Source organism: Kwoniella botswanensis, chromosome 1, assembly GCF_036426115.1.
Source record: "Kwoniella botswanensis chromosome 1, complete sequence".
Classification (NCBI taxonomy): Eukaryota; Fungi; Basidiomycota; class Tremellomycetes; order Tremellales; family Cryptococcaceae; genus Kwoniella; species Kwoniella botswanensis.
In genome coordinates, this window is record NC_088599.1 from 3227206 (window position 1) to 3246809 (window position 19604).

General features: G+C 45.0%; 10 protein-coding genes across 10 annotated transcripts; 5 read left to right on the forward strand and 5 right to left on the reverse strand.

The window, feature by feature from the left end:
* Nucleotides 1-47: 47 nt before the first annotated feature.
* On the reverse strand, nt 48-1287 carry L199_001244 (uncharacterized protein; the record flags this gene model as incomplete). Its single annotated transcript, XM_064886999.1, has 5 exons — nt 48-179; nt 254-346; nt 485-650; nt 783-934; nt 1060-1287. 5 exons carry the CDS (start codon nt 1285-1287, stop codon nt 48-50), a joined length of 771 nt encoding a protein of 256 aa, XP_064743071.1.
* Nucleotides 1288-1613: 326 nt separating this feature from the next.
* Nucleotides 1614-3212, forward strand: L199_001245 (uncharacterized protein; the record flags this gene model as incomplete). The annotated part of the gene is made up of 5 exons (XM_064887000.1): nt 1614-2200; nt 2350-2417; nt 2503-2510; nt 2582-2932; nt 3012-3212. 5 exons carry the CDS (start codon nt 1614-1616, stop codon nt 3210-3212), a joined length of 1215 nt encoding a protein of 404 aa, XP_064743072.1.
* A 418-nt stretch (nt 3213-3630) lies between these two features.
* L199_001246 (uncharacterized protein) lies at nt 3631-5907 on the reverse strand (the record flags this gene model as incomplete). Its single annotated transcript, XM_064887001.1, has 11 exons — nt 3631-3686; nt 3760-3797; nt 3875-3995; nt 4074-4170; nt 4247-4363; nt 4449-4557; nt 4649-5086; nt 5240-5339; nt 5438-5510; nt 5591-5668; nt 5869-5907. 11 exons carry the CDS (start codon nt 5905-5907, stop codon nt 3631-3633), a joined length of 1266 nt encoding a protein of 421 aa, XP_064743073.1.
* A 542-nt stretch (nt 5908-6449) lies between these two features.
* On the reverse strand, nt 6450-9037 carry L199_001247 (uncharacterized protein; the record flags this gene model as incomplete). The annotated part of the gene is made up of 8 exons (XM_064887002.1): nt 6450-6515; nt 6581-6623; nt 6702-6887; nt 6979-7488; nt 7556-7735; nt 7824-8043; nt 8176-8439; nt 8539-9037. The coding sequence occupies 8 exons, from the start codon at nt 9035-9037 to the stop codon at nt 6450-6452; spliced, it is 1968 nt and encodes a 655-aa protein (XP_064743074.1).
* Nucleotides 9038-10304: 1267 nt separating this feature from the next.
* L199_001248 (uncharacterized protein) lies at nt 10305-10538 on the forward strand (the record flags this gene model as incomplete). The annotated part of the gene is made up of 1 exon (XM_064887003.1): nt 10305-10538. The coding sequence occupies one exon, from the start codon at nt 10305-10307 to the stop codon at nt 10536-10538; it is 234 nt and encodes a 77-aa protein (XP_064743075.1).
* An 812-nt stretch (nt 10539-11350) lies between these two features.
* On the forward strand, nt 11351-13152 carry L199_001249 (uncharacterized protein; the record flags this gene model as incomplete). Its single annotated transcript, XM_064887004.1, has 2 exons — nt 11351-13039; nt 13096-13152. The coding sequence occupies 2 exons, from the start codon at nt 11351-11353 to the stop codon at nt 13150-13152; spliced, it is 1746 nt and encodes a 581-aa protein (XP_064743076.1).
* A 189-nt stretch (nt 13153-13341) lies between these two features.
* Nucleotides 13342-14915, reverse strand: L199_001250 (uncharacterized protein; the record flags this gene model as incomplete). The annotated part of the gene is made up of 7 exons (XM_064887005.1): nt 13342-13418; nt 13488-13745; nt 13812-13841; nt 13901-13999; nt 14075-14369; nt 14425-14729; nt 14795-14915. The coding sequence occupies 7 exons, from the start codon at nt 14913-14915 to the stop codon at nt 13342-13344; spliced, it is 1185 nt and encodes a 394-aa protein (XP_064743077.1).
* A 777-nt stretch (nt 14916-15692) lies between these two features.
* Nucleotides 15693-16041, forward strand: L199_001251 (uncharacterized protein; the record flags this gene model as incomplete). The annotated part of the gene is made up of 3 exons (XM_064887006.1): nt 15693-15795; nt 15866-15964; nt 16022-16041. The coding sequence occupies 3 exons, from the start codon at nt 15693-15695 to the stop codon at nt 16039-16041; spliced, it is 222 nt and encodes a 73-aa protein (XP_064743078.1).
* An 84-nt stretch (nt 16042-16125) lies between these two features.
* L199_001252 (uncharacterized protein) lies at nt 16126-18106 on the forward strand (the record flags this gene model as incomplete). The annotated part of the gene is made up of 11 exons (XM_064887007.1): nt 16126-16169; nt 16232-16291; nt 16362-16437; nt 16497-16551; nt 16611-17027; nt 17127-17199; nt 17283-17391; nt 17472-17598; nt 17662-17733; nt 17810-17833; nt 17892-18106. 11 exons carry the CDS (start codon nt 16126-16128, stop codon nt 18104-18106), a joined length of 1272 nt encoding a protein of 423 aa, XP_064743079.1.
* A 144-nt stretch (nt 18107-18250) lies between these two features.
* L199_001253 (uncharacterized protein) lies at nt 18251-19011 on the reverse strand (the record flags this gene model as incomplete). The annotated part of the gene is made up of 3 exons (XM_064887008.1): nt 18251-18391; nt 18468-18879; nt 18950-19011. The coding sequence occupies 3 exons, from the start codon at nt 19009-19011 to the stop codon at nt 18251-18253; spliced, it is 615 nt and encodes a 204-aa protein (XP_064743080.1).
* Nucleotides 19012-19604: the final 593 nt, after the last annotated feature.

Consider the following 19604-nt stretch of genomic DNA (forward strand, 5'->3'; position numbering starts at 1 on the left):
TCTTACAACATATTGCTCTACCTTGGCATCATTGTCGTCGAGCGTATTCATTTCCTCCTCACTAGCCTTATCAGACTCACACCTTCCCTCCCATACACCTCCTTCGAACCTGGCTTATCGTCCTCGACAGTGAACTGGTGAAAATGTTTCTTCAGCATCGCGAAAAACCTTTTGTCTGCCTATAATATGAAAGCAGTCCTCATTTCAGCGTGAACACAAGAAGGTATGTAGTAGCTTAGACTAAGAAACTTACCTTCCGCCTCTTTTTCCAGCAAAATAAGATCTCAATATCTTTATCTATTGGTGCGAGGTCGCAGAGCGTTTTAATCAAGAGCGGGAAAGCGGGCTTTGAACAGGGCGTCATTGATAAATCAGCGTATTACCCTTGACTCGTATAACTTAACCGAGAAAACGGGTTGGTCGATGTGGACCCTGGTGCCATACGAGGTGACATGAGGTGGGGGAGTCTTGAAATGCCACTTACCTCGAAATATACACAGTCAGCAGCCAAGATCATATCCAGATCCTTTATCGATATCGAATCGGGTAACTCTTCTCCCCAATTCAGCTCTGCGGTATGAACGTTGCGTTTCGTGTGACTTGCTGGGATGTTTAGCTCCGCGTTAACTTCCATGAGATCTAACAGCATGCTACAGATAAGAATTGTGAGATCAGCGTTGACCTGAGCAACAAACAGTGGTAATGTGGATTGTAATTATGTCACGACTCGTGGACGTTGATGATGGATGGACTGTTGTGGATGGACTGTTCAAAATGCTCACGATTGATCTGTCACCCATACTTCACTCGAAGGTTCTAACATCCCAGCCACGATCCCTACCAGTCCCGTACCAGAACCTAGCTCGAGTATCTTCTTATTCCGTAGATGAGAGGGATCTATACCATGTCTGTAGGCTATGTACCTCGAGAGGACCTGAACCCATCAATTCATGTCAAGAAAAATCATATCAGTATATTATCGTTCCTATTACTAGTGGTCCCGCTATTGTAATTTATGCGAGAGATAGGACTCTGTGCACTTGTTAATTAGACACTCACCTCACCCGCAGGCCATGCAATCCCACCACATCCCGGCCCAGCATTGACTTTCAACCTCACATCACTTCCCAGACCTTCAACTACCACTCGAGTCTCCTCTTCCGCTTTGGTCGTGGGTGGACGAGGCGGCGCGAGCGATTCGAAAGACGGTAAAGCCACGTCCGAGCTTGTCGTTGATACCGAGGCTGAACGAGAACGAGGTGGTGTTATATCTGTGATGTTTACCATTGTGCTGGTACGGGACTGAATAATGGCTGTCGTAATGGGAGTTCAGGAGGAAGGAAGACTCCATTCGGTCAATGTCTAGAAGATACTTTTATCTAGTCTATCTGATTGTTTGTGTCTAGTTAGTCACGATCGCACTTTTGAACACAAACTCTTTTTCCCTCGAAGGATTGTAAAGGATGCTGTTTGTGGGGTCTCCACATATGTACATACATACACAGCTTGAAAGGAAAAGAGAGATGAAGAACAAGAGCTAGCCCATCGCATCTCTCTACTCCTTGGAGATGTTGCATGCCATCTCATAGACATACACTTGAGCGGGCATAGCCATGACAGCGATCAGAAGTAGCACCAATTACTCTGCTAGCTCACCTACCATCCCACCCCCGCCACCTTCTCCAGGAAGACAGCGCACCATTTCGAATCTCAATCTTCGCTCACCAAAGATCCAATCTTCACCTATCCTCCTTCATCCCCTCCCACCTACCTCATCACTGAACAAGGAATCGGTCTATGCATCTGAGCTAGAGCTAGACAAGCAGATAAGGCAAGTTAAGAAAGAAAGACAATTACAAGAGGCATTGCAGGAACAGCTATTTAGTGCTGAAAGACTCAAAGTCAAGGAAGAGCAAGGTACTTGGTCATCTATTCAACAAGATAATCTCAAAGGTAGAACCGATGGGAGGGGAAGAGGAGATTCATGGGGTCATTCGAAAGGGTTCACTCACCCACCTCAAGCGTATGAGTTGTATAAAGCTATAGACGACCATAATATCGATTTTATCATGAGGATCAGGGATCATGATTTTAATCTCCTGCTGCAGAAGAATGGTAATGAGTTTCCGATATTGTATGCTACGAGATTAGGAGAGAGATGGAGAGATGTGGTGATTCTGTTGGTGGGAGCTCTTTCTAGGTGAGTGGGGCCTTTGTGTTTGGGAATCAAATCATATCGTCATGACGAGTTTATATCACCTTGGGATGATCAGTTATGTACTATTCAACTGGTCATGCTTTGAGGTAGCTTGTGAACGATTGTTCAGCTGATTTGCATGTTATGCATAGGTATGTGAACCACCTCGATCCAGAAGATTTCGAGAAGAAGGAGACTCTGAGGACGTTAAAAGCTCTTCGTGAGTGGCTCGGGAGAACTAGGCTACGCCAGGATTATACACAGTAGAAACTGACCATTGATGGCGTTCCCCATTTCTCGTTCAGGTGCCAACGTGAATTTTATATGGTCTGACCGTTCAGTACAATCACCTGAAAAGGATGCTAATATTCAATTTGTACTCAGTTGAAACTGGCGATCGACCATACCCTTCTCCACCTTCCTCCCGGCCATTCCCCCATGTTACTATCATCTTACCTCCAAGTCCTTATAATGTCAGAAGGCGATTCCTTCCTTTACAAATCCATACACGAGATATCCCTCTTACTCCGCTCATCAACATCGGCCAGCGCAGTAGCGGGCAAGAATGTCAAGCCTGTGAAAGAGGCTGAGAACATCATACGTAAATTCTGCACAAAGGAATTGAGAGGAGTGAAAGGTGGGATCGGCGATGTGGAAGAGTACATTGCGAATGCTACGTTAGATCTGGTTATTATGAGTGCATGGAGTTTGGTAAATGCAGGACAACCATTACCTGTGAGTGAACACATCATACATCGCACCACCAGATTCTGTTATATGCTGATGAACTCTTGGTTGGATTGAAATGGAACAGACACATACGTTTGCTAGAGACCTACGAACTTATTCTACTTTCATGGAGCATCTCCAAGACGATACCAACCTATCTTCCATCAATAAACTGAATCCCCGTATACGTAAGATATTGTACACCCTGAGGGACCTAGCAGGAGATAGTAAGAAGAGTGTGAGAGGGAGGTTGAAAGATGTTCAGATTGCTTTAGACGGGGAGTGAGCATGGGAAGCGGAAGTAGACGATCTCTCGGTGTCAGAAATATGGTTGTATGACTGTTGCCATTCACCTTTGTATCATACTTTTGTACGATTGTTTTATTGTTGTTGTAGGAGATGATGAGACACCAGCGAGTCATCTTACCAGACATACATATATGTACATCAGAATCATCCTAAATAATTCGTCCGTTACTGAGCTTGGATCAATGGCACTCAGACCTGCTTGCATAAATTGTTGACCCTCGTCCCAATACCATAACCTGTAACATCCGAAACAAAGATACATTGTGATAAAAATATAACTATTAACTAATGGATTCAGATCAGTCCATCCTCTGGTATATATGCTTCACTTCACACGTTATGAGGGATTTGTATCTGTGTTTTGATGGGTATCTATATATAATTTGAAATCCAGTTTAGATACCTGATTTAGCAGCTTCGACAGCTTTGGCAGCAGCTTCGTCGAGACCGTCTATAATGAGCAAACGCATCATCATTAGCAACGTTACGCTAGACGAAGGTGAAAAAGGAGTATATATACTTACCGAATGGGAAGATCTTTAATCCTGATTCGTTGATCATCCTAAACAAACGGCAGAAGGTAAAATCAGTCATGCTCTACTAATAAAGTGAGTAAGGATGAATGCAAACAAAACTCACTTCTTAGCCTCAGCTTCTTTCGTACCTTGTAATCTGACAACAAGGGGGATGCTCAATTCAAGTTCCTTGGTAGCTTTGATGATACCTTCGGCGATGACATCACATCTCATAATACCACCGACTAAACGAGAGAAGGGAGTCCTGATTAGCTACAATATGATACGAGTGGTTGCAAGGTATGATATGTGTTGAGACTCACAAATGTTAACGAAGATCGATTTGACATTCTTCGAAGTCAACAAGAGCTCGAAAGCTTTCTTGACTGCATCAGCAGTAGCACCACCACCGACGTCAAGCTAATCATTGACGGATGAACAGTATGCGTCAGATGACTCTGTTACACTCCGTGATAGATCTTAAGCTGTTGCTCACGAAATTAGCGGGAGATCCACCGTGGAGGTTCAATACGTCCATCGTAGCCATGGCAAGACCAGCACCATTGACGAGACATCCGATATCACCGTCGAGCTTGATGAAGTTGAGTCCGTACTATGTACAACAGAAACACAACGGATCAGCTTGTTGGTTTTTGAGCGAGGCCAATGTAGAAAAGCTGATTGATGCCGCAACCCACCTCGGCAGCCTCGACTTCTTGAGCATCCTCTTGAGTAGTATCTCTGAGTTTGAACACATCCTTTTGTCTGAAATCGGCATTGTCATCGAAACCGAATTTGGCATCCATACTATTGCAAGGGGTGTGTAAGCGAAACGGACATTTTCATACGGATTGGTCATAAATCAGACGTGAATGCGCAACTCAGTAACATGACTCACCATAAAACCTGACCATCTGACAATTCAGCCAACGGGTTAATTTCAATCTGCGTAGCGTCCTTCTCCTTGAAGATCTTGTAGAGATTTTGGAAAGTTTCAGCAGCGTTCTTTTGAGCCGAATCCTTGAATCCTAGCTGTTTGGCCAAGTCTAAAGCCTTCTCTTGGGAAATACCATTATCGAAATCCAAAGTGGTGGTGATGATAGCTTCGGGAGTGTCGTGAGCTACATCTTCAATGTTCATACCTCCTTGAGAAGAAGTGACTAAGACTGGTGCACCTCTCGCTCGGTCGTTCAATACCGCAGCGTAGTACTCCTTTTGAGGTGGCATTCGCTCAGCGAGCATGACGGCATTACAGATTCGTCCTGCGGCTCCGGTCTGCTTGGTAATGAGCTTGTGACCTAACATCTTGGAGGCGTAGTCCTTAGCTTGAGCGGGGCTATATAGTAATGATCAGTCAGCTTCTGCTATATTCAATGATTTGATGAAATCCCCTTTCATTGGCCTTTCTGGACGGATCGGATACGATCGACCAGTTCGCCCCTCCCTTCGCTACAATTCCATTTAGATCTCGGAAGGAACCACAACTCACGAATCAACCATTTGCACACCACCTTGGAAACCCGAATCGAAATGACCTTTACCTCTTCCACCAGCTAACACCTGAGCTTTGATGACCAATTCATCTTTGCCTGTGCGTCAGGATTAACGCCAACAAAATGAAAACGAAGAGGACATTGGTCTGTCAGTTTAGGGATTCCAAGCGGTACGGGGAGATGAAGCGACATACCAAATGATTTAGCTACTTGTTCAGCTTCTTCAGCGGAAAAAGCAGGAAGGGCTTTAGGGGTGGGGATACCGTACTGTCCATCAAATAGAATCAGTACGTGTGTCTGTCTGTCTGACCCGTTGATTCTGAGATGAAAAAGAGAGGGAAACTCACAGAGTTGAGTAATTGAACAGATTGATATTCGTGAATTGATAAATTCCTCTTTTGTTGAGCTGAAACTCCCTTGAGAGGCTAGATGAGTGTATACCATCAGCTATGTCTTATCCCTCATCTGTTTCTCATCCACCACCAGTGATCTCTCTTGCAGACATCTGCCTTTATGAGGTTGAGACTGTCCTTCAACGTGACAATCTTCACAACAGACATTCGGTATTGCCGAATCCTGCACTTCCTCTTCTCCGTCATTCGCCAAGGCAGAAGCGTTTACTCACTCGTACAGCTGATCTAGCTAATCTGTATCCGTTCAACATGTTGATTCGTGCTTCTTGTGTGTTGTTATGGTATTACAATGGTACTTATGCAGATATAGCCCAAAATAATCTATAATCTTCAATAATTCAGTAGCAGTGTGTCTGCGGTGTGTACCAAAATGACGGAACTCCCTGTATGGGTTCCAGTGATCGGTTATATCGCCGAACAACACCGCCACGTTGCACCCATTCTTGCGGCAATGGCAGAGAAGAAATGTGGGGAAACCAGGATTTCTATCTCTTGCATTTAAAGATGTTATATACTATGATACTATGTACATATCATTCAGGCTCTCCTTATGACATGGTGATACGCCCAAGAGGCTAAGCAAGAAGGGAAATATAGTACTTGGTACCTGATACCTGATACCCTATCGATGAAACCACGTCCCACTCTATCCCAAATCTTATCTCGATGAATCCCAATTGCACAGATATATCGTTGTTGATAGAAACACACCTTTTTACGTTGAGAAGCTACATTGGAGAATGACCTGATCAGCAGATATCCATTGCAACGCACAATGGAGAAGCGATCACACTCACATTCCCAATATCTTGAATGGTGGTGAAGTACCCCCAGCTTCACCTTGAAGTTGGCATTCGACCTGTGAGTCGTGACATACATATATCAGCATAAAGTGTTCAGAGGTAGAGAGATTTGGTGACTTACGAAATGCGAACCTCTCGATACACCTCTATCGATCATTACCAGGCTGTATATCAATTGCAATTGCATGTTAGTTCTAATCCGTTGAAAAATGTGTATATTCTGAATGGGTGAGCTGACGTACGTAGCAATCACATCCTCTACTTCGGCTGTGCCTGCCAATTCCTTCGCTCCTCCAACATTATCATCCACCCAACATTTGACTGTACCCAGGGGTTTATCAGGTGGAGATTGAAGGAAGTAGATTCCCACGTCTCCTGCACCGAGTTTGAGTGGTACTCTAAGTCGTGCGGTGGGTTGCTCAGCGTACCTAGTAACGAAAGTCAAATCATCAGTACTGAAACTGAAACACATGGGTAGCAAGAGATAGGTTTCTGTTATGTCCTCAATGCGAGACTCACCAATAATGTCTATCCTCATATACCGCACCTTTTGGTGGATGGTAAGTATGCCAACCACTACCATAGAACAAACTTGGAGGTAAAGGGTTGATCAGATCACTGGCGGCCACACAGAAAGGTTCGATCTCTCTGAATTGCTGAACGTCATGTGGTCGATCGTTCAACCTCATTTGAGGTACTCTCAGACCTTGGTATCGTTCAGCCAGGGAAGATCCAGCTGAATCTCCATCTCCGGGATCTTGACCTGGCATACCTTTTCTCAGTCCTACTCCACCCAGTAGCGAGGGTCCACTAGCTGAGTTGTCTCCCTCAGTACCCAAGTTGGGTACGTCAAAGGCATGTCCGTTGATAGCTGACCAACCGGAACAGATCTGAGACATGATGTAGGAGATCAATACGTCCGCGATGAGATCGTGCCCGTTATGATTGGCGTGGTTCGGATCAGCATAGAAGGTCGATCGGGCTTGTTCAGGCATTTCGAGGTATTGCTCATATAACACTCCTTTGGCACTACGAAACAAACAATACTTTATCAGCTTAAAGGTAGAAGCTTGGGACTTATCGAAAGCGGACGAACCTGATATGCGGGACATCGTAGAATTGAGCAACGACATTGTGAAGCAATTCAGGTCCAGCGAACCCGTTCTGAGCCTGGACTTGTGGACTGAAGTGTCCGAGGATGATGACAGCTGGCATTTCTGGTCGGACAAGGATGGATCGGACGAGAAGCTCGAAATGTTGAAGCCATTCTGGATCGCTGTAGGATAAAGTGAATCAGTCAAGAAAAATGTTCATGGAAGAAGTACAATTCTTATTCTTCCTATAAATGGAATAATTGCACTCACTTTGGATCAGCAGCATCAAATTCCAGAATGACCAAATCGGTCTTGTCAGGTAAATGGTGCGAGTTGCAATAAGCGTAATAAGCTGAATCCGTCTTCTTGGTAGCTCCGTTGGTCAATTCGTTTGCGGGGTGAGGGAAAACGGTATTCCACCAATCAAAGAATTTATGAGGATAACATTTTTCGTTGACGGGATCGTCACCTGCTCCTGTACATGCGGATACTACGATCAATCAAGCTTGGGTTAGCCAAAGATCACACGGCAAGGTGAATTGGGGATCATGTCAAAATAAGGCATTATTTTCTTCAAGGGGATGGATGTAGATGAGCTAAATGCGAGATATGGATGACTCACCTGATCCACCTAAAACACTCAAAGTAATACTACTTCCACTCATAGCTTTTTGCAATACCCTCTGTACTCTGGCATTGGTACCTGTATGTAACCTAGATTTCAACAACTCCAGCTGACCTCTTCTCGCTGCTATCGCATCTCCTGGACCAAACACGGGACAGAATTCGAATGGGGCAGGATCAATAAGGGAGTTGTTCAGGTAATCCCGAGGTACGAGATGAGATTGATCAATGACGTGATGATGAGGATCTTCTGATGATCCGGCTGTAGGAAGACGAAAAAGGATAATGAAAAGATATAATGAGTGATCAGTCATTTTCACGATGACTAGGAGGTAGAGAGTAAGATGGATAGACGACTTACAGAATAGTAATTTTAAGAGTAATATGAACCCAACAAATCCAGTAACGGCCATCCAACCTTTCTGTGATAAACCAAATTTATTTCCTTTTGATCTTTTACCCATCAACGAACTTAGATTTAATGTTAGACCATTCTTACTTCTTCTACTTTGTATCCCACCGCCTGGTTTCTCCGATATCCCACTACCTTTCCCACCAGAACCGGCAGACATACGTCTCTGTTGATTTGTAGTAGAGTTAAATTCTGTACCGGTCGAGCTGGAATTCACACCTTCCAATGAAGCGCTGCCAGCATGAGCAGCAGGTGTACCCGTACCGGATCCTTCACCACTCCCACCTCCCAAGTATTCTGAATCGGAGTTGAGGTTGGAAGGATGGACGGGATCGTCCTCTGAATGAATACGAGAGGTGTAATGCGACATTGGTGTGTCCGGTTCGAGGGACTTGGAATGGGGTGTTTCTGGTTGTTGAGGATTGGGATTGGATCTTGTACGAAGCATTCCTCATAGATTGCTCCGAAGGAGAAGGGGATGTCGTAGGACACCTGGTTGAGGGTGTATCTAGCTAGTGAGGACGGAGTGTAGTCTCGTGTCTGATATGTGTGGATTATACTGTATCGAGTATTGTTGGTATGATGAATGATTGACGCAGATGAAGTTATCTATGGGAAGAGGTAAGTCTTGCTTCGTAGAACTGACTCTTTGGCCTTTTGCGCTGCGGAGCGTACGTTTCACTCACTGTGTCCGACTCAACTGTCGAGCCCTCATATTCTGATTGTGAATGATGCGCTTCACTGTTGCTTGTGTCTGGGATCGAGTGAGGATGAAAATTCCGACGCGTAGATAGGGTGGACAAGGTGTGCGGTGATGTGAGAGATATCTTAGCTCGTTGGCTTGGACCCTGAAACCTAGGTGGGTGGGGTGGGTGTGGCAACCGAACAAGAAAACGTGGCACTGTACTATCTTCCATCCCTTTACCTATTCCTCATATATCCGCTGCTAAAGATGCTCTTATGAAGGCAGACATCAATACAGCATCACCCCAAGATGGAGAAAATGTCGTTGACGAGGAAAGTTAATATCTGCCAAGAATATTGAAGAAGCTTTTACCGAAGTCATCGTCAGTCTTGATGATGCGACACTGAGCCGAGTCGCTTGTGAGGCATACCAAAGGTACATTCCTCCTGGAGACCTCTAAGTCGGGCTCATTCTGCAATGGATGGAACGGAAAATAGAAGAGGCAATGTACTTTCATTGACGTGCTGCTCGGGAGAAATATCACTGCAACAGAATAAGCTATAGGACAATGCGATAGTGTGAGAGCCAATCTCAACAGAAAGATGGCGAGTCAATCGACAACCGCTTTTGAGAATGAGGACGCTGAGAAGCTTTGCTGCTACCGTGGAGATGTTGTGTTACATATTGGGAGTTCCACAACAGGCATGATTGAGCCCTATCAAAGGATCGCCAATACCTCATCAGCATATGCCACTCTTGAAAGGAAGACCCAAAGATCAATCGTAGATGATCTCATAGGCTGGAATGCTACTCACCTCGGTCATGCTTTACAAGAAGCAAGATATGGGGATTCACCCCTCCTTCTTTGATTCAGACATTCCCGACAACGTCATTCACCAGTATCATAAGGTGTTTGATAAGGCATATAAACGATGACCCGAGCGAACGCTGCTGTTGCTTTTTCTTCCTGTTCATAAAGTCATTTTGATTACTTCTGTCAACCATATCATTACGGTTGAACTTATTCACAATGGCGTCTGAGTCAGAGAGCAAGGAGACAGAGCGCGTTAGTTCTGCTGATGGAGATCCTGACAAGAAACCTTTCAATAGTTTCTACGAAGGCACCATCAAAGCCCTAGAGGGTATCCCAGCAACTCCAAAGGACAGTGTAGGGGACTTCTGCGCTCGGATCATCAATCGGTACTTGGAAGAAACTCGAGATTGGACAGACGATACCTTCAAGGCGAAATTGATCGATACTTAGGATTCATCTAAAGGATGTACCGATGCTCGTGACTCGGAAGCGATGTTTACAGGAAAGGCAAGGGACGAATGGATCAAGGACAGGCTTAGTCGTACAGGAAACGATCCTCTCCCTTCCATGACCTTAGCGATTGTCGTCACCGTGTGCAAAACTTTATTCCAACAAGCTGACAAATCATACGGTATTCGTCGACCATGGACAAATGAGGAAGAGTATCACCCTCAGACGTTGGACGACCCATTCGTAGATTATCTGGCCATAATGGATGATGAGAAGAGAGCTGAGCTTGCGATGCCAAGCTTCTGAGGGCATCGACCATTCCTTCCCTTCGCACCGCCATCCCCGGAGGGGTTTTGAGACCTGCAAGATCGAGAGGAAATCGTGTGGTCACCGCCTTGGTCGGCTCCAGTTTCTGGGATCTGGCGTATATAGTGATTTGTGCGTTTCGGAATGTACTCCATGCATGGCTTGTTCATAAATATCTTTCAACTGGTGCCATGCGCCATACAAATTGGACCTGGTTGTACATTAATGGAAGGTTGTTATAAGTTATAACAGCTCCCGAGAGATTACAAAATGATTCGTAATGATGATTAGAAATTCTCGACCTCGGCTATCCGGCTGTCTGTCAAGTTGTGCGTAATCACGACATCATCACTCGCCTTCCCCTGCATCCCCCCTTTCATGACAATCCATCTTTCCCATCCTATGAGTACCCATGCACCAATCACCATGCTATCCACATCTTCATGCTCAACCTGTATATCAAATCACAACCAGAGCGACGCACTCGATAAGTTACCCCATCCACCATGAGCGACTTCCTCACTCCCATTCCAGCCAGTAACCCCTACTACGACCTCGGCACCCTCACTCGTCCCATCACCACCACCTCCCCAGACGCTCAAGAGTGGTTCGACCGCGGACTACGCTGGGCATACGGCTTCAACCATGCAGCAGCTGCATGGTGCTTCGAACAAGCTCTCTTACACGACAAGTATTGCCCGGCAGCATACTGGGGTCTAGCATATTCTCTCGGACCCAATTATAACAAACCGTGGGAAGTCTTCGACGAAGCTGATATCAAGAGGACAGTGGAGAAATGCCATTCAGCAATCGAAGAAGGACTGAAGCTTGAACATGGTACAGAAGTCGAGAGGGCATTACTGGAAGCTATTAGCACGAGGTTCCCCGTTGATAGGGATAGTAGAACACATAATGAGTGGAATATCAATTACGCCAATACCATGGTCCAATTGTATAATCGCTTTCCAAACGATATCGACATTGCTGCTCTGACCGCAGACTCACTTATGAACCTCACTCCGTGGGCCCTATGGGATATCTCAACTGGTACACCCGCAAGTAATTCTCGTACCCTCGAAGTTCAAGCTATTCTCAACAAAGCCCTGACGACTCCTGCGGGTTACAACCATACCGGTATCTTACACCTTTATATTCACTATATTGAGATGTCACCCACCCCTGAACTAGGTCTAGTACCCGGAGATAGACTTCGTAAACTCTCGCCTGAAGGTGGACATCTCACCCATATGCCATCACATATCGACGTTCTCGTAGGGGACTACCGAAGAGCCATCGCGTCAAATTGGGATGCAGTAGTAGCGGATGAGAAATATAGGAAGGAATCTGGTGATTTAGGACTATACACTTTTTATCGAGTACACGATTATCATACGATCATCTATGCTTCGATGCACTGCGGTCAATATTCCCAAGCTATAAAAGCTGTAGATGGAATGGAAGATTCCCTATCATACGACGTTCTAAAAGTCGAATCGCCACCCATGGCAGATTGGTTGGAATACTTCTTAACCGTCAGACCCCATATCCTAGTCAGGTTTGGTGAATGGCAAGAAATTTTATCGTTAAAATTTCCTCAAGATAAAATTGTTTATTGTACTCTTATCGCTACGATCCATTATGCAAGAACAGTAGCTCTCGCCTCTATTGGAAAAATCAACGAAGCCGAAGAAGAGCAAATCCTATACAGGCAAGCAGTTCAAAAAGTGCCCAGATCCCGTATGATCTACCCGAATACTTGTCACGATGTCTTAGCCGTTGGAGATCCGATGTTAGATGGTGAGATCGAATATCGGAAGGGGAATTACGAGAAAGCTTTCGAATATCTTCGTGAAGCTGTAAGAAGATATGATAACATTGTTTATGCGGAACCCTGGGGATGGATGCAACCCGTTCGACACGCCCTAGCTGCTCTGCTTTTAGAACAAGACAGAGTGGAAGAAGCTACGGTAGTTTATGAGGAGGATCTGGGTATCAGCGGGACGTTACCCAGAGCATGTCAACATCCCAATAACGTTTGGGCACTGTACGGATATCATCAATGTTTGAAAAGGTTAGGAAGGAATCAGGAAGCTGTAATTTGGGAAAAACAATTGGCAATTGCTTTGGCTGTGGCAGATGTACCAATTAAGACTTCATGCTTTTGCGCAGGCGCTTCTGAGAGAGAAATCAACGGTGTGAGTAAGCATAACTTGTCTGTCTTGAAGGCAAAGCTGACAATGTCAACATGTAGAACAACCTCTCAGCAAAATCGTGTTGTGATGGAAAATTGACGAAACAAGCATTTTGACGAACCGAAAACAGCAAATCACATTACTATGAAACAATCGACAATTCAATAATCGATGAACAATGGAGACAATGGATAATAATATCCTATCACGACCAACATAACATGCAACGATCTTTATGTCATGTCCAATCTCATCGATACATGTCTTATGTACTAATAAAGAAATACAACTTGCGATCAAGATTTTCACACGTAATATTCAACCTTTCTACCTAAAACTTCTTCTTCTACCCTACCATTCTTAGATTTCTTGTTATCATCATCTGTCCGCCCATTGATTATCTTTGGTCAGCTCCATCTAGCTGCTTCATGTGGACTACTGGGTGACTTACAGAGCTCATGCCCCGTTCTTCTAATCCTTTCTCTCAACCATTCATCTTGAGTTGGTGCTTTCCCACCATTATCTATCCTATCTTGGAACGCATTCTTCCCGTGAGATTTGACCAATGGCGATTCCCATATAGGATTGAGTTCGAGGTCCCTTCTGACCCTTGCGAAGTGGATTAAGATGTATCGGATGATATCTGCTTGATCGGGTGGAGGACGGATCACACGGTGTCGGGTAGCTTTGAATACACCTCCGGTAAGGACTGCCGTGAGAGTGCAAGTCAGTCAAATGTATGCGTTTGGCATCAAAAGAAAACGAGATTATCCACATTCAAGTGCGTCGGCGGTATTTACCACAACTGCAATCCGTTTCACCGTGAGCTCCAGTCCAGAATGACTTGAGAGTACCTGCACTTACCAGCTCCTTCGACATGTTTGACCCATCTCCACTCATTCTCAGGTGTCAAAATTTGTAGAGCCGATATGGGCTGCGAATAGAGTAGAGAGATACTGTTATCTGAGGTTTTATCAGCTCACAATTCAGCTTTTGCGTTAGAAGAAGGAATTCCCGAGAGTTAAGGTAGAAACGTACAATCAGTATGACCTTTTGACCAAATCCCCGAAGTGGCTTCCTCATCCTTTTCATCCCTAGGGAAATAACCCATGAATCTCTGACATGCATGTCCCAAAGTACCCTTATGTTCATGTAATTCCCACAAGTAATCTTCAGGTAATTCCAAAGCGAGAGATACTAATTTCAGTATACGGTAGACTACATAGAAATATGTATGTCGGGCGAAAGATTCGATTTCAGGTATTAATGGGAGCAGTTTGGATGGGTGGGCATCCTGTGGGTTCTCAAAAGAGGTAGATTCGAGGTTGTAGTGCTGACAGAATACAATCAGCTTCAAGCTGCAGAAGGAAGAGAACGTTCTAACTTACCTCAATATTATCAGCAACCCCGCCATCCCTCTTCCAAATACCCCTCAACTTATATCCCCTATACGACCCTTCCTCCAATTTAGCTGCATAAGGTAATTTCTCTTCATAGGGTATCCCGTTGATAGCGTATTGCGCTATGGCAAGATTTCTCTCAAGAATCTCTTTGGATACTCCGGTTCCGGTGACGAACAAGAATCCATCGACCGTCAGTGCTTTCTTCGCTGCTTGAATGAGCTTCTCTCGGACGGCTGGGTCGGGAGAGTCCAGCAGATTGAGATCGATGGTTTCCAACTGGGCCCATGGTACTGTCATCAATCGGTCTCAGCCACATCACCCTATGATTGGGACGTTGATGGAAGGCCTGACTTACACTTTTCCTTGGTCAATGGCGGCTTGGTCCAAGGCGGTATCTCCAATTTTCCACCCTGCGCTTGTGCTTTCAACGACTGAATGGTCGGAGTCGGCACTTCGTGGACTGCAGTAGGACTCATCTTGATGGAGATTGCTAAGAATCTACTCTGATGTACAGTGGGAATGCAAAACGATCAAATCAGAGCCCATCTATATACAGCAATACCTTGACCTCCTTCACGTTGCTTCAACACAAGAATTATGCATGTCCTGAGCCCATGCGGTTCACCAAGTTAATGGATGATGCAAGATGTCGCCAGATCAGATAAGATCAATCACGCGATTGCTTTTTATCCTATCTCGTAACCTTACAGTCGGTCAAGACCGATCGGTCAGTCAACAGTCAAACAGTCCTCTTCAAGACCTCTCTCTTTGCAGGCCAGGTGATAGGGGAAAACAGCTCAGTAGACTAAATATAACTCATGAGAATCCACTAGCAGGCTTTCATATGTTATGACCATTCTGACGTGCTTTAATCGATCTGTATCTCCTTTCCGGGATATAGGAGCAATCACCCAGAATCGAACGGAATTCGTGCCGAACGGAATGTGGACAGGCAAATCACGACATGTATACAGGCAGGACTAAACGTCAAGGACCTGCCAATCACGCTAGAGGTCGGGAAAGTGAATGAAGAATATGAAATATCGAGTTGTCAGATCAACGTGTGTATAAAGATAGGACTTGCGGACACTGAGGACGTTCCGGACCCACTTCGTTGACTCTCGGTTGGATCGTTTCTCTCGAGCATTGGCCGGTTCTGAATTGACTGAATTACCAAAAAAGCTGATCGATACAGTACTCACAGCTAGGACTTCAGCTGTCGTCAAACGTTAGAAGGATCCGGTGGTTGCAAGATGTCACTTAACAGCAAAAGCGACCGGGACGATAGTCTCGTACAAAGTAGCAAACAACCATGGTATTACTATTTATGGGATTCTTTTGGCAAACCCCCAGCTGGTGAGATAGCATCAATGTTGGGAGTGTAGCAGATTCGGTGACTGATTGATGGAAGTACCTGATTTGTTAGAACGAAGATTACTCGTCAGACTGGATTTGTCCTTGTTAGTCTTCTCGACTCTGGGATTGATAATGAGGTATATCGATCAAACGAATTTATCTACCGCTTGTGAGTGGAATTACCTCTTCTAAGTGTAATAGGGCTTGATGCTGACTGTTTGCACAGTTGTTAGTGGTATGAAGTAAGTGCCGCGCATTTCCCAAGCCCTAGTACTGTAGACCATAGTCCCGACTGATACCTTTACGACGGCCCGTAGAGAGGATCTAAAGATGTTCGGCCTCGAATACAATTATTGTAATACAGCTTGGTCTGTGTAAGTACCTCTCAATAACTAAAGTACCTCTCACTTTGCTGACGATACGTGCGACGTTGCAGTGGATATGTAATTGGACAAATCCCTGGGAATATCTTGCTCAACAGAGTCTCGCCACACTAGTGAGGTACCACTTGTACATTGCGATTGGTCATTAATCGAGATCTTACTAAGTATCTCTCATATATGTAGTATCGTCTTCGCTCTTGAATTTGGATGGTCGATCATGACTTTATGTACCACTTGGGTCAAAAACTGGCATCAACTGGTAGGTTCTCTGCCCCAAGTATCTGTAGTGATTTTCTAGTCTAATCTTCCCTTTGTCAGTGTTTCATCCGATTTATGGTGGGACTATTTGAGAGTGCTTATTATCCAGGCTTGCGTGAGTACAGCTGCTCCAAGATACTCTTCCGGTCTAGCTAAGCCAGAAGTATATTGTAGTCTTCCTGATCGGATCATGGTACACCAAAGACGAGCTTGGCAAGCGCTCCAACATCTTCCAAGCAGCCACAGCGGCCGGTACCCTCATTTCGGGTGTGATGCAGGCGGGAGTTTATAGAACGTTGAACGGGAAACATTCGATGCCTGGATGGAGATGGATTTTCACGATCGACGCTGCCATATCTATACCCATCGCTATTTCTGCCTTCTTCCTTATCCCAGATTTACCATGGAATATCAAACCCAATTGGATATTCAAACAACATGATATTGATTTGGCGAGGGATCGTCTGGGCGCTGCTGGGAGACATGGTCCGAGAAAAGGTGGATTGGGTAAGAAAGCTCTGTGGAACGTTGTCAGTACCTGGCATATCTGGTTGTTCACGGGGGTGTATAGCTGTTATATCTTCTCGCAAAGTGAGTATCGTAGCCTCATTCCCCTGTTTCGTCTATCATACCAAGTATCCGTACCGCGCTGAGCTCACTGCTTCTATGTCGTACTTCCCGCTATTGTAGATCCTCAACAGTCAATGTCTTTCTGGCTCAAATATTCAACCAACCCAAAATATTCGGTCGAACAGATCAATTAGTAAATTCAGTCAAGTCAAGTGACGTGCTAGACATTGTCGAAAAAATCAAGTACAAGGTTGACGATGTACCCTCTCCGTTTAGTTATCCATCCGGCATTTGGTCGACTCAAATCGTCTCGGCATTGGGATTCGCCTGGATAAGTGATACTTTCCTCAAGGGTAAACGATGGCCACCATTACTCTTAGTCGCTGTAAGTGATATCGCACATCATTTTAACCACTTACATACAGTACGATTTAATGGACTAACGATTCCCATTGTGACATGAAGCTTTGGCATTGTATCGATTGTGCGCTTCTTGCGGGCCTACCAGTTTATAGCGACCATCGAGCTGAGAGATGGGTGTTGTACTATCTGTCTGGTGTTGTCAACTGTACACCGGGATTACTATATGCCTGTAAGGGAATGAGACAAATACTTGCCAACATGAAATAGCTAATTATGTGTGACATCGGCTTAGGGTGCAGCGAGATTATTGGTGAGTCGTCAGAGAAGAGGGGTATAGTGATGGGAACCTTTAATTCCGTTGCATGTGAGCGAAAAAAACAAGACTTTGGGCCTGAGCTGTGGAGGAGAATATACTGACTGATCTAATTTTGCCTCATCAGTCTCATTCAATGCTTGGTTACCTTGTAAGTGGCCTTCATTCGCATCTCCGCGTATGGAATGACTGCTGACGCAATTCTTTAGTACTGTTGTTCAAGCAGACCGAACAACCTACGGTGCACAAGGGGAACATCGCAGCTTCTGTAGCTACAGCTTTTCAATTTATCGGTCTTCTGGGTATCCTGTACCTTTCTACCAGAGATCAGAAATGGGGTATCGCGGCTGAGGTGAACGAGGGTGAATTGATCAGATCTAACGAGGTGATTGAGGATGTTGATAGCAAGGAGCGATCGGTCTGAGGCAAGAGAGGATTTCAGCAATGTGTGATAAGCCCTTTCAGAAAGACAATCATTCTCATATATTCCTGCCACCGTGGCTTGTGTTACCCCCGGATCGCACTCCATGCAAAGTATGCATGTTTGTCTATACACTCTCTATGATTATTATAGTTCTAAGTACATCAATGCGGCATCTCTTTTCTCCAGCCCGTCAGGCGTCATAGCGTAATTCGGTATGTAACCTGATAATTTCCACCCTAACTTGGTATAGAAGTGTTCTGCGTAACCTGCCTCGGTATCCAACAGCTAATGACAAGAACACGATTGAACTATCAGTACTGTTTCAATCACTGGGTCAAATGATCTGCAGAGCATTACTCACGCAAAGTTTACTTCCTTCCTCCTTCGCATACCTCTGTAATTCATCCATTAACGTCCTTGCTATACCCCTTCTCTCATACCTATCATCTACAATCAACTTCCTTACTTCCGACCTATGCACCCCGTTTGGACTAGTATGGAATGCCAATTGCACTGTGCCCACTATTTCCGCGTTGTCCGTCAAGTTTCCATCCATGTCGACACTCTCCAAAGCTTCTTTGGATTCTTCTGACGGTAATTTCGCTACCCACATTATCACCCTTCCTGGTCCGTCTAACAATAGGTATGATGAAGTCTTGAGGAATAGCTCAGTAGCTTGATGGGATGTGAAGGGATGCAGGAAATTGATAGATCGATTATGGTTCAAGATGTGTGAGGTCGTCATAGCTGCTAGCCGAGGAGCATATTGAGTCCTGCAATGGGGGTATTCAAGCATGGCTCAGAATACATGACAGAGGAGAGGGATAGGTACGTTGAACTCACAACGTCTCTGGCGTGACCCTCTCCAAAACGACTTTCGCTCGACCTGCTTGATTACTCTGCATACTGAACCAATACAGTATTCCGCTACGACTCTTCGAAGTGCGCCTCTTGAAATTTAGCAGAATAGCGAATGTATACTATCTGGGGAGGGCAAGATTTGTAGTGGAACTTCGATACATACGTACAGTGCATGACATTCATGTGCTGAGCTTGCGATAACGTGAACAGCATGGACACAAGCGTCGGCAACAGATACTATTACAACGTCGTACTACTACTGGTAAGGTATTACGCTAGTGATGCTATTCACAGCAGAAGCTACGAGTGACTTGGCCAATGGTATCCTCGTATAAATAGCGGAAGTCAATTTACCGAGATCTACAACATCAGCGCAGCCCTCTTGGAAATGTCCGATCCGGTACAGGACGGTAAACAGTACGTTATCTTTTCTCACGAAATACCAGTGGTCATTTCCGGTGACTTCACAGGTGCATCATGGGGGAACGGACTGAAGAAGTCAGGTGTGACTGCAGCACGTGGAGTACACTAGGTGCACCAATTACTCAAGTAATGATAAGGGAATAGGCGACCGGTAGTTTATTTTTAGATTGTCTTGGCCGTTGGATGGATAACGTTTGGACAACCAATCGAATTA